This window comes from Pseudophryne corroboree, chromosome 3 (assembly GCF_028390025.1).
Source record: "Pseudophryne corroboree isolate aPseCor3 chromosome 3, aPseCor3.hap2, whole genome shotgun sequence".
NCBI classification, from domain to species: Eukaryota; Metazoa; Chordata; class Amphibia; order Anura; family Myobatrachidae; genus Pseudophryne; species Pseudophryne corroboree.
In genome coordinates, this window is record NC_086446.1 from 465,152,457 (window position 1) to 465,166,802 (window position 14,346).

The window sequence follows — 14,346 nt, forward strand, 5'->3', positions numbered from 1 at the left end:
TGGCACATCAGAAATGCCCTGATCTAACCATGATCCAGAACAACTTACAAAAGAAGGCAGATCGTTTCATAATAACATAATGGTAAAAGTAGCGCTGCTGTAGGAATGCTCTATACTGCCCTTTTGCAACCCGTTACCGTATTCTTGCTTATATTGTATCCACTGTAATTTGTCATAGATAAAAAGCAAACTTAAATACTTACCTGCAACATACTTCTTAGCTATTATAGTTTACATTTAAATAATACCACAAATGGCCTTTAAACGGAAGTATTATTAATGTACTTAAAGAATGATATACAGGTTGAGTATCCCATATCCAAATATTCCGAAATACAGAAGTTTTTGAGTGAGAGTGAGATAGTGAAATATTTGTTTTCTGTGGCTCAATGTACACAAACTTTAATACACAAAGTTATTAAAAATATTGTATTAAATGACCTTCAGGCTGTGTGTATAAGGTGTATATGAAACATAAATGAATTGTGTGAATGTACACACACTTTGGTTAATACACAAAGTTATTAAAAAATATTGTATTAAATGACCTTCAGGCTGTGTGTATAAGGTGTATATGTAACATAAATGCATTCTGTACTTGGACTTGAGTCCCATCGCCATGATATCTCATTATGGTATGCAATTATTCCAAAATACGGAAAAATCCGATATCCAAAATACCTCTGGTCCCAAGCATTTTGGATAAGGGATACTCAACCTGTATAAAGAAAGCATTGTCTGTTGTAATAAACCAAATCCACCAAAGAAGTATTGCAGAATCATATACACAGAGCACAGGGTCTATCCTGGTGCATCATTTTGATAAGTGTCCCCAGTGGGTACTGTGGCCTTGTCTACTTAACTGAACTTGCTGTAGATAAGTATTTTAAAATTGGGACCCTGGGTACTATATAATGGGTGGGAATCTAAACCACCATAGATCTGACTTGAAATAACACAGATGGTTTCATTTATAGTAGTTTTCACCACAGTAAATGTCATTATAAAACATGGCAACTGTTGTATGTGCCTGGCTGAAGTGACACACACACTCACAGGGCATTTACACTTAGAGAAAGGGCGGCTTTACCTGCTTCCTAGGACTGAGAGTCACAGCCAACACCAGAAGCTGGTACTGATTGTGTCTGTACCAGAAGCAGCATCACATCCCAGCAGGAAACGTAATTCTTAGTCAGTCCTGATTCCAAACACTGATTCTCCCAGGACGATATTACTCCACTTTCATAATACCATGGTGGTGACTTCTATGTATTTGTTATGTTCCCCATGGTAGGGATGCAATTGGTTGGACTTACCAAAGCTTTTCTGAGGATGGGAAATCAGCTCTCCTCCTCAGTTCTGAGAATGGACCCAGGAACACAATATCTGTTGAAATGGTAATATAGTATTTTGGAGTGGGGAAGGCTCAGGTACTCACCCACCAAAATCCATAAAGGTAAAACACAATGTTTTTCCTTTAGCCTAGATGAAGCGTCTTCCATCCTCGTCTTCCCATGAAGTTGATTTAAATAGACACTGAAGTGGGTAATGAAAGATTAATAACACCTGACTTTGGATCACAGGTGGCAACTACCCAAAAGCATAGCAGCCACTACTGTGTAAGTACCCACAATAAGTGTACTGCCACTAACCATGTCTATACATTTACAAGGTTGGAAAAGGACAGGCCCATCAAATTCAAACTCTTCTACATTCTGATTTCTTTTATCTGGAGAAATGTAAAATACCTCACCAGCACCACCACCACCATTCCCTCTTCAGTGTGATGGATGTGGGGACTATCCTCCTAACCCCAAAAATGGCATTGTATAAAGTCCTTAGATCAATCAAACCTATAATGTCACATAAGATTCATAACTTCAGATACCATTGTAAGGAAGGTCTTCAATTAATTAATTAATTAATTCAAATAATTAAGGTTCAAAAAGGGTTGAGATTACCTAAAGGATAAAAAAGTTGCAGACTAGATGGTCCAAGTGGTTCTTATCTGCCGTCAAATTCTATGTTTCTATGTTTCTAATTAATTTTGAAATTGTGTAGTAAAGCCATATGGTAAGGAATTCCCAATGCTTAGCCCATCACCTTTCGCCCAGTCATGGTTTTTAAATGCATTTTACATGCTTTTTTACTGGACTTCCCCCATCAGTGATGTCATGCCTGCACAACGAGGGTCATTTAACTCCATTCAGCTGTTTGTGGCTGCTTTTTATATGCTTTTCTTGCCTCACCTTTGTGAGTTTCTTTCGTTTTGTGATGTCCTTTCAATAAAAATTTATTGCACTATATATTTCTATATTTCTCCTTCTTCACTTGAGCGCAGCCGGGATTTACAGGAATCTCCACCTGGATTACCTAAATGCTCCTCAGTTTCCCATTTTTGTGAGTATATTTTCAAGAGTGCAATTTTTTGATGACCTCTCTGAAGTCAATTATAATTACTTTTCCTAGTTTAGAATTTAATGACCCAATTTTTCAGTTTTATTTTAGTGCTGCTTATCTGGGAATAAATAAATGACTCATTAAGTCATAGTATTTGAGAATTGTATTCCCAAATTGGCTAAATCTAAGTATACCAACCATTCTTGTGTATTTCATTAGACAGTATTTTCTTACAAATTAAAATCTATTTTTTTGCACATTGATGTGAAAGTGGTTGAAAGAAACACCCCCATTGCAACTAGCTTCACAAAAGTTGTTTGCACTTCTGCAAAGTCTTAGTAGCACTTTTCCAAACACTTGATGCATTATGATCCTCCTTGTTCAAGCATTCTGAACTGATGCCACGTTTACTATCCTTAACCTAAGTCTAATATGAGGTCATGCAGTAATGCAGCTATGAAGATGTAACTCCCAATATGACCACATGAATGCAACTTCCCAAATATCTTAATATCTTAATCTCTTCATTAGAAAGTGTGAAATGTGTTTGGCAACTGCAGCCATGATCTGTGAGGACACCATTCCTCCACACGTGCCATTTAGTTACTAAGGATGTTTCTGAGCGGGTTCACTACGGCTGGCCGGCGGTCGGGCTCCCGGCGACCAGCATCCCGGCGCCGGGAGCCCGACCGCCGGCTTACCGACAGCTTGGCGAGCGCAAATGAGCCCCTTGCGGGCTCGCTGCGCTCGCCACGCTACGGGCACGGTGGCGCGCTACGCGCGCCACACTATTTTATTCTCCCTCTATGGGGGTCGTGGACCCCCACGAGGGAAAATAATTGTCGGTATGCCGGCTGTCGGGCTCCCGGCGCCGGTATACTGAGCGCCGGGAGCCCGACCGCCGGCAAACAGAAGACCACCCTTTCTGAGCAGCTGGGAAAATTAATAGATTTGTGTTCAAGATAGGAATAATTCTTCTTTGCTGCCTGCACCCATATCAGTGCTGGCAGCTGTGTTATTCACTTATGTGTGAGTAGCATGTGTGGGTTTTTGTTCGCTGCCTGCTTCGACTATCCTGCCTTTTGGTTGCAATAGTCTGTGCCTGGTACCTCTTGGTCGCTGGTTCTTTTGAGGTCAGAGCTGCCTGCTCTGACCTCAGCTTAGATGCTGACCTTTTTTTTTTTCATTGGCACTAGCCCAGATATTTGTCTGATCTTTGGAACTTTTTTGGCTTTCTTCCTGGCCTGTGAGAATACCTGAATTTCCATTTATATGCACAATTTTTTATGTACTAAATGTTTTACAGTACCTTTGGACAAACATTACCTATTTTGACTGTTATGTCTGAAATAGTATGCAGTTAAAATACTGCCCATCGGGATCCTGGCTGTCTCAATACTGATGCCAGGATCCCAACAGGGGTACTATACCGCTGCCAGAATACCGATGAAGTAGGTGTTTTCCCCTCTGTGGGTGTCCACGACACCCATAGAGTCTCCCTGTGACGAGCCAAGCTTGCCACTGAGCCCGCAAGGGGCTTCGTTGCACTTGCCCCCCCTGCCTACATTCTGGAGCATGGGATGCCGATGTCGCATCCCGTGTGCTGGCATTCCATACCGATCCCATCTGAAATATGTTACTCTGCCAGCATCTTTCTTGTAATAAGTCTTCTACCATGTGGACAAGACCTTTGGGCAAACGAGTACCAGTGGGCACTTTCAGCTCTAAGGGAGAGAGGGCAAACAGAGCAATTGCATTGGGCCAACATGGATTCTCACTTTTACATTTCCTAGTAATGGTGCCTGGACTAGATCATAAAACAGGTTCTCTCTGTCCCACCTGGTGTCCTAGGAATACACTAGACTCCTTGTTTTAAATAGATTTTAATAATTTGACTACAGTAATGCTAAGATCAACTGTGTTACATTTGAAAATATATTTGCTAAAAGGGGAAGTCACAAGCATTACTCCCCTCCAGGGAGGCTCCCCCATACACAGCCCTATTAAAAGATCAAATGATTAGAGCAGTGGTACAACATCCTCTGCCTGCTTCTCAGCCATCAGGCACATCTATATACATAGGATTATGTGAAGATAGATAGATAGATAGATAGATAGATAGATAGATAGATAGATAGATAGATAGATAGATAGATAGATAGATAGAGTGTGAAGCTGCAAGAGTAACATTGGCATGATTTCTTTACATGTAGTAACACTTCATAATTTTAAGCAATTATAATCTAGTATACCGCCGCAATGTGTCAGTTTTCTTTAAGTACGTATTAAGTACATCATGCACACAGAAAGTTCTTGGCTATTATTTATTTCTTCTCAACGCGGAATTATACTTTCAGATTTTTATATATTGTATCGCTGTAGATAGCTGTATCATCAATCTAGTCAATTCTTTGCTGATGAAATGTTATAAAGATTTTACCATTAAAACCGAGTTGATGTTATCTGGGATTTTCTTTGGATGCAGATTGTCTTTGAGGGGTTTAGATCCCCTACATGTATATAAAGATATTTGGTGAACGTAGTGTCTGTTCCTCACCACTATAGATAGTTGAGTATGTAGTCTGATTTTCACATTGCCAATTTTAGTGGTTCTTTTATGCTATGTAAATATTGCTGCCCTACATATGGCATTGATCAATTATGTTTTTTCTTTTTCTTCAATTCTATCTGTCCACTTATATGCATACTTAGTAAAAGTCAAGTCCATCACTTGATTCCTCAGAGACTTAGGGGTATATGCAATTGCCGGCGAATCGCGGCAATTTTTCGCCCGTTTTTTAATTCGACACAATTCGACCGTCGAATTCCGGCAAGTGGGTGCCGGAATTCAACATATTCAATAAAAAACGGATTAGACAGTCCCGCTGTCGAAAAACGGCCGCTTTGACGGATTTTGATTAGACTTGTAAAAATGTGTTAAAAATGGGAAAAACGGTAAAAACCACGAAAAAAAATTGCGTGGGGTCCCCCCTCCTAAGCATAACCAGCCTTGGGCTCTTCGAGCCGGTCCTGGTTCTAAAAATCCGGGGGGAAAACTGACAGGGGATCCCCCGTATTTTTATAACCAGCACCGGGCTCTGCGCCTGGTGCTGGTGCAAAAAATACGGGGGACAAAAAGCGTAGGGGTCCCCCGTATTTTTTACACCAGCATCGGGCTCCACTAGCTGGACAGATAATGCCACAGCCGGGGGTCACTTTTATACAGCGCCCTGCGGCCGTGGCATTAAATATCCAACTAGTCACCCCTGGCCGGGGTACCCTGGGGGAGTGGGGACCCCTTCAATCAAGGGATCCCCCCCCAGCAACCCAAGGGCCAGGGGTGAAGCCCGAGGCTGTCCCCCCCCCATCCAAGGGCTGCGGATGGGGGGCTGATAGCCTTGAGTAAAATTATAGAATATTGTTTTTTCCAGAAGAACTACAAGTCCCAGCAAGCCTCCCCCGCAAGCTGGTACTTGGAGAACCACAAGTACCAGCATGAAGGTGGAAAAACGGGCCCGCTGGTACCTGTAGTTCTACTGGAAAAAAAATACCCAAATAAAAACAGGAGACACACACCGTGAAAGTAGAACTTTATTTCATACATGCCGACACATACATACTTACCTATGTTGACCCGCCGACTGCCACGTCTCCTGATCCGACGATCCGGGGTACCTGTGAATAAAATTATACTCACCTGATCCAGTGTCCTGTGATTTGTAATCCACGTACTTGGCAAAACAACAAAACGGCAACCCGGACCAAACGGACTGAAAGGGGTCCCATGTTTACACATGGGACCCCTTTCCACGAATGCCGGGACCCCACGTGACTCCTGTCACAGAGGGTCCCTTCAGCCAATCAGCGAGCGCAACGTCGTGGCACTCTGCTGATTGGCTATGCGCGTCTGAGCTGTCAGCGCATCGCAAAGCCTTACCATTATATTCAATGGTGGGAAGTTTGCGGTCAGCGGTGAGGTCACCCGCGGTCAGCGGCTGACCGCGGGTAACCCCACCGCTGACCGCAAACTTCCCACCATTGAAACTAATGGAGGGAGCTGTGCAATGCGCTGTCTGCCAGCTCAGACGCGCATACAGCAATCAGGAGAGTGCCACGAAGTGGCGCTTCCTGATTGGCTGAAGAGACCTTTCTGTGACAGCAGTCACGGGGGGCCTCTGCATTCGGGGAAAGGGGTCCCATGTGTAAACATGAGACCCCTTTCAGTCCGCCTGGTCCGGGTGTTTGTTTTTGTTTTTTTTCAAGTACGTGGATTATAATAAAAGACCACAGGACACTGGATCAGGTGAGTATAATTTTATTTTCAGGTACACCGTGGATTCTACTTGGACAAGTGGACAGAGGTCGGCGTGTGAACATAGGTAAGAATGTGTGTGTCGACATGTGTGAAATAAAGTTTTACTCTCATGGTGTGCATGTCCTGTTTTTATTTGGGTATTTTTTTTTCAGTAGAACTACAGGTACCAGTGGGCCCGTTTTTCTCCCACATGCTGGTACTTGTGGTTCTCCAAGTACCAGCTTGCGGGGGAGGCTTGCTGGGACTTGTAGTACTACTGGAAAAAACAATATTCTTTCAATTTTCAAAAGGCTATCAGCCCCCCATCCGCAGCCTTTGGATGGGGGGGACAGCCTCGGACTTCACCCCTGGCCCTTGGGTGGCTGGAGGGGGGGACCCCTTGATTGAAGGGGTCCCCACTCCTCCAGGGTACCCCGGCCAGGGGTGACTAGTTGCGTATTTAATGCCACGGCCGCAGGGCGCTGTATAAAAGTGACCCCCGGCTGTGGCATTATCTACCCAGCTAGTGGAGCCCGATGCTGGTGTAAAAAATACGGGGGACCCCTACGCTTTTTGTCCCCCGTATTCTTTGCACCAGCACCAGGCGCAGAGCCCGGTGCTGGTTATAAAAATACGGGGGATCCCATGTCAGTTTTTTCCCTGGATTTTTAGAACCAGGACCGGCTCGAAGAGCCCGAGGCTGGTTATGCTTAGGAGGGGGGACCCCACGCATTTTTTTTTCTGATTTTTACCATTCCATTTAAAAAATATATATATTTTTAAAAATATATAAATAATACTTGTGCCTCCAAAATAGACAAACCAAGTACCTAATCCCTTCTAATATAAATAGGGGTTCACTACGATCTGCCGGCGGCCGGCCTCCCGGCGACCAGCATACCGGCGCCGGGAGGCCAGCCGCTGGCTTACCGACAGTGTGGCGAGCGCAAATGAGCCCCTTGCGGGCTTGCTGCGCTCGCCACGCTACGCGCACCACACTATTTTATTCTCCCTCCAGGGGGGTCGTGCACCCCCACGAGGGAGAATAAGTGTCGGTATGCCGGCTGTCGGTATGCCGGCTGTCGGGCTCCCGGCGCCGGTATGCTGGTCGCCGGGAGCCCGACCGCCGGCATACTGAAGACCACCCTATAAATAGATATGCTATTACCAATAAAAAAAACACAAAAAAAACATGTTTTTAAAATTTTTATTAGATTCCGCCAGCAAAGTGTGGCGGATTGAAAATGACGAATTTACTGTCTAAAAGCACTGTTGTCGAATTTACAATCTTCAATTAAATATACTTTTGTCGAATTGCCGCATTTGTACCATTGCAGAAATGTCGAATTTGACAAATGTCGAATTTCAAAAAGTCGAATTTTGAAAGTCCGTTTTTTTGATGAAAAGTACTGAATTGCATTGTCGAATTTTTTTTTTGGTGAAAATGTCCCGTTTTTCGACATTTTCGGGAATTCGACCGCAATTGCATATACCCCTTAGGGGTATATGCAATTGCCGGCGAATCGCGGCAATTTTTCGTCCGTTTTTTAATTCGACACAATTCGACCGTCGAATTCCGGCAGGTGGGTGCCGGAATTCAACATATTCAATAAAAAACGGATTCGACAGTCCCGCTGTCAAAAAACGGCCGATTTGACGGATTTTGATTAGACTTGTAAAAATGTAAAAAAAACGGGAAAAACCCCGAAAAAAAATTGCGTGGGGTCCCCCCTCCTAAGCATAACCAGCTTCGGGCTCTTCGAGCCGGTCCTGGTTCTAAAAATCCGGGGGAAAAACTGACAGGGGATCCCCCGTATTTTTAAAACCAGCACCGGGCTCTGCGCCTGGTGCTGGTGCAAAAAATACGGGGGACAAAAAGCGTAGGGGTCCCCCGTATTTTTTACACCAGCATCGGGCTCCACTAGCTGGACAGATAATGCCACAACCGGGGGTCACTTTTATACAGCGCCCTGCGGCCGTGGCATTAAATATCCAACTAGTCACCCCTGGCCGGGGTACCCTGGGGGAGTGGGGACCCCTTCAATCAAGGGATCCCCCCCCAGCCACCCAAGGGCCAGGGGTGAAGCCCGAGGCTGTCCCCCCCATCCAAGGGCTGCGGATGGGGGGCTGATAGCCTTGAGTAAAATGATAGAATATTGTTTATTCCAGAAGAACTACAAGTCCCAGCAAGCCTCCCCCGCAAGCTGGTACTTGGAGAACCACAAGTACCAGCATGCAGGTGGAAAAACGGGCCCGCTGGTACCTGTAGTTCTACTGGAAAAAAAAACACCCAAATAAAAACAGGAGACACACACCGTGAAAGTAGAACTTTATTTCATACATGCCGACACATACATACTTACCTATGTTGACCCGCCGACTGCCACGTCTCCTGATCCGACGATCCGGGGTACCTGTGAATAAAATTATACTCACCTCATCCAGTGTCCTGTGATTTGTAATCCACGTACTTGGCAAAACAACAAAACGGCAACCCGGACCAAACGGACTGAAAGGGGTCCCATGTTTACACATGGGACCCCTTTCCACGAATGCCGGGACCCCCACGTGACTCCTGTCACAGAGGGTCCCTTCAGCCAATCAGCGAGTGCAACGTCGTGGCACTCTGCTGATTAGCTATGCGCGTCTGAGCTGTCAGACAGCGCATCGCAAAGCCTTACCATTATATTCAATGGTGGGAACTTTGCGGTCAGCGGTGAGGTCACCCGCGGTCAGCGGCTGACCGCGGGTAACCCCACCGCTGACCGCAAACTTCCCACCATTGAAACTAATGGAGGGAGCTGTGCAATGCGCTGTCTGCCAGCTCAGACGCGCATACAGCAATTAGGAGAGTGCCACGAAGTGGCGCTTCCTGATTGGCTGAAGAGACCTTTCTGTGACAGCAGTCACGGGGGGTCTCTGCATTCGGGGAAAGGGGTCCCATGTGTAAACATGGGACCCCTTTCAGTCCGCCTGGTCCGGGTGTTCGTTTTTTGTTTTTTTGCCAAGTACGTGGATTATAATAAAAGACCACAGGACACTGGATCAGATGAGTATAATTTTATTTTCAGGTACACCGTGGATTCTACTTGGACAAGTGGACAGAGGTCGGCGTGTGAACATAGGTAAGTATGTGTGTGTCGACATGTGTGAAATAAAGTTTTACTCTCATGGTGTGCGTGTCCTGTTTTTATTTGGGTATTTTTTTTCCAGTAGAACTACAGGTACCAGCGGGTCCGTTTTTCTCCCGCATGCTGGTACTTGTGGTTCTCCAAGTACCAGCTTGCGGGGGAGGCTTGCTGGGACTTGTAGTACTACTGGAAAAAACAATATTCTTTCAATTTTCAAAAGGCTATCAGCCCCCATCCGCAGCCCTTGGATGTGGAGGACAGCCTCGGGCTTCCCCCCTGGCCCTTGGGTGGCTGGAGGGGGGGGACCCCTTGATTGAAGGGGTCCCCACTCCTCCAGGGTACCCCGGCTAGGGGTAACTAGTTGCGTATTTAATGCCACGGCCGCAGGGCGCTGTATAAAAGTGACCCCCGGCTGTGGCATTATCTACCCAGCTAGTGGAGCCTGATGCTGGTGTAAAAAATACGGGGGACCCCTACGCTTTTTGTCCCCCGTATTTTTTGCACCAGCACCAGGCGCAGAGCCCGGTGCTGGTTTTAAAAATACGGGGGATCCCATGTCAGGTTTTCCCTCGGATTTTTTGGACCAGGAACGGCTCGAAGAGCCCGAGGCTGGTTATGCTTAGGAGGGGGGACCCCACGCATTTTTTTTTCTGATTTTTACCATTCCATTTAAAAATAAAAATAAAAAAATAATAATATTTTTAAAAATATATAAATAATACTTGTGCCTCCAAAATAGACAAACCAAGTACCTAATCCCTTCTAATATAAATAGATATGCTATTACCAATAAAAAAAACACACAAAAAACATGTTTTTAAAAAATTTTATTAGATTCCGCCAGCAAAGTGTGGCGGATTGAAAATGACGAATTTACTGTCTAAAAGCACTGTTGTCGAATTTACAATCTTCAATTGAATATACTTTTGTCGAATGCCGCATTTGTACCATTGCAGAAATGTCGAATTTGACAAATGTCGAATTTCAAAAAGTCGAATTTCGAAAGTCCGTTTTTTTGACGAAAAGTACTGAATTGCATTGTCGAATTTTATTTTTTTTCGAAAATGTCCCGTTTTTCGACATTTTCGGGAATTCGACCGCAATTGCATATACCCCTTACACGGTAAACAAACCAAAAAAATATCAAAACTATTGTGCCTAATTACAATTATTATGTTGGATACCACAACTTGTCTGAATACTCATAACACTCAAAATAAAACTTTTACCTGAAAATGGAAATTGAATACTTATGGGGACATTTACTAAGCAGTGATAAGAGCGGAGAAGTGAGCCAGTGGAAAAGTTGCCGCATCAACGAATCAGCAGCTCTGCATAATTTTATAGTATGCAAATTATGGATGTTACTTTAGTGCTGATTGGTTGCCATGGGCACTTCTCCACTGGCTCACTTCTCCGCTCTTATCACTGCTTAGTAAATGTCCCCTTCAGACACACAGTTGCAGCCATTTCAAGGATTACTTAAGTAAATAACTGACCTTCTATATCAACATCTGTAACTATGGAAGTAAACCATGGACTATAATGAAAGTGAGTTATTCACAAAATACAGTATCTGACAGATGGCAGCTATAGAGCTTTCCTGTTTCTTCAACTGACATTTTCTGGCATAGATCTAACTAGTATCAGCAATAATTCCAGTAAACTTCTATGTCCAGCATCATTTTAATTAGGCAAAAACATTTATAATCTGATTTTTTACTTTAACACTAATATATAATACATAATTATCATAAATTATGTTATATGAGTACAAAGGCCCATGTGGAATGTGATAAAAAAAATACTGCGCAAGGTAGTGAGAGGCCCCAAAGGCTCATATACTGTAGGTTTCAAGGACTCTGGCTTTTTTGGTTTGTGGAAGTCAAACCCACCTCACTCTAATAGTTGTTGAGTGGTCAGCACCATAGGTACAAAAATGTGTGGTATTCTTGTTTATTGATAAATTGTTGTTTTATGTGCAAATGGACCAGAAGGAATAAATAAGAATCTTGTAACACTCAGTAACATTAATTAAATATAAAACCAGGAAGTTCACATCACACTAACAGTGCTTTTTATTTCTATGGCTAGAATTCCTTAACCAACACAACCCATTATGTGGCAAGTTCGTTATCAGTTTCAATATTTATGTCCCACAGTGCACAATGTATTCCGTGCTTTTCATTCTGTTCTCTACATTTTCATCTCTTCTTCTACAAGTTCTTCCATAGGATGTTCGTAAGTTTTGTGTTTGGACAAAGTACTTATGTTGGAAGTATTATCTGTAAACACGATGTTTTGTTATTTTAAAAAATATATGTAATGTGAGTATAAATGTGTGTATATATATATATATATATATTTATGTATATGTATTGTATATATATATATATATATATATATATATGAGAAAATAATGTTTCTATGTAAAAGTGGACTTAAGTATTATCAGTTATCTCTGCAAGATTTTAACGGTTGGGTCACCATATAAAGTTTTATTCAGTGAGAGTGAACTTTGAGGAATTTCTTAGCCATTGTGTATGAATATTTGCATATTTTTGATTCATTATTTTTATGTATTATTTCATGTAGAGCATGGCAACTGCAAATGCATGGGGTGCTTGCATGATTGGGGAAGGCAATTGTGGCTACAGTACTAAATATTTATCTGAAATCATTTTCTCAAAAGGCTAACATTAACCTCTTGATATAGTATCCATTTGTTTTGTCTATAGAAGCCCAGTGCAAACCTTACTATTCTGAGTATTCCCACCCTCGTCTTCTCATACATCGCATGTGTACAAGTCACTATTTGGATCTTTTTATTACTGGGGTCATTGGACTAAATGTGGTTACTATGGCAATGGAACACTATCAGCAGCCAAAGGTAAAACGTCTTTCATTCCTTATTACATGTGAAAGGTTTATATGTTACACTTGCTAAAGTCATCTGGTTGTTGCTTAGTGAGAGCATCTAATGAAAACATGCAAATTAGATAACTTGTTTTGATGATTAGAGGATTTGAGGCATGGGTTAATATATCTGCATATGCTGATGCCACCTCTGTTAATGGGCATGGAAAAGATGCCAAAGCTGATGTACTGTAGTATTACGTAAAGAGGTCTTAGACATTTTTTTTGTAAAATAGTGTTATAAAGCTAATGTGAAAAATGAGTAATGAACAAGGAGTACAGGAAAATATGAATGCAGATTGTAAATAAATTGCTTTTCCAAAGTTTCTCACTCAATTTGTCATGCACTGAATATGCATATTAACGAAAATGTTATTTCATGACATACAGTAATGCTGAGCAATAAGAAACACAATGGGGGGAGATTCAAATGTTTGAAAAGTCGGTTGGGTGTCTGTTTTTTCCTGTCTATTAGATAGCACCCAACTGACTTTTCAAACATTTGAATCTCCCCCAATGTATATGTTTTCCCAACTGGTTACTTCCCTCTCTCTTAGGGGGAGATTCAAATGTTTGAAAGTCAGTTGGGAGTCTGTTTTTTTCCTATCTAATAGACAGGAAAAAAAGACACCCAACTGGCTTTTCAAACATTTGAATTCCACCCTTAGACTGTAAGCCCTCACGGGCAGGACCCCGAACACGGAAAATGGCAAGAAAAAGGGGCATGATTACGCCTTACAAGTGCTGTGGCCACGCTGCATTGGAGTGTGTCACAAGTCATAGTGTTTGGTTTCACGGCTCGCCCCCATCTTTCTGCATGCCATTTGAGCACAGGGCCAGGCGCCAGAGCTGCTCGGACAGGCTTTCGGGCCAGACCAACCCATCAGGCCATTGGCCCTTCTGTCATTTGACAGAAGTGCCAGATGTCCAGTCCAGCCATCCCTCCAGTGAGTCTGATCCTGTCTGTATGCCCGCTTGTAGGTACAGACTCATTGGGTGACCCATTACTGCTTCCTTCAGATATTAGTGACCCTGCCTCCCCTTTCCTCTTCCTTAAACGTTGTTCACTAATTTGTACTTTTGTTATCCTTTTGTATTTTTTCTATATGTATGCATTTTGTTTTCACTGTACGGTACTATGAACATCTTGTGGTGCCATATAAATAATAATAATAATAATTAATGCAAGTGACAGGAATAAATCCATCTACCACAAAATAGGCTTGTACACATGGTCATTGCAAAAACAGCATTGGATAAAGTATATGGATTTGCTCTCATTATAATTTATTAGTGCATTCATGTAACTTTCGCAGTTCTCTAAAGGCATTAAAGCCCCGTACACAGCACAGACCGCTCAGCACGCATCTCTCCCCCCGCTCAGCACAGCGCAATGTATGGTGAGCGAGGTGGGGGGATGGGGCGCTCCCTTCACACAGCAGTAAAGTGAGCGACCTACTAGATTTGGCATGCTTGCATGCCAAATCTAGAGTCAGCGATAGTGACGCGCAGGGGATGCGCATCGCTATCGCTATGGGGCATACACACGGAGAGATCAGTGCTTAATTTCTAAGCAATCTAGTCAGATTGCTTAGAATTTAAGCA

The 14,346-nt window shown here is 43.1% G+C and overlaps 1 protein-coding gene across 4 annotated transcripts in view; it reads left to right on the forward strand.

Annotated features, from left to right (window-relative positions):
* CACNA1G (calcium voltage-gated channel subunit alpha1 G) overlaps nt 1-14,346 on the forward strand; it is a 281,486-nt gene that overhangs the window by 202,466 nt on the left and 64,674 nt on the right. For all 4 annotated transcript variants that reach the window (XM_063960705.1, XM_063960707.1, XM_063960706.1 and 1 more), the window contains one exon: nt 12,564-12,715. In XM_063960705.1, the coding sequence (XP_063816775.1) occupies nt 12,564-12,715 (152 nt within the window). The remainder of the gene's footprint in view (nt 1-12,563; nt 12,716-14,346) is intronic.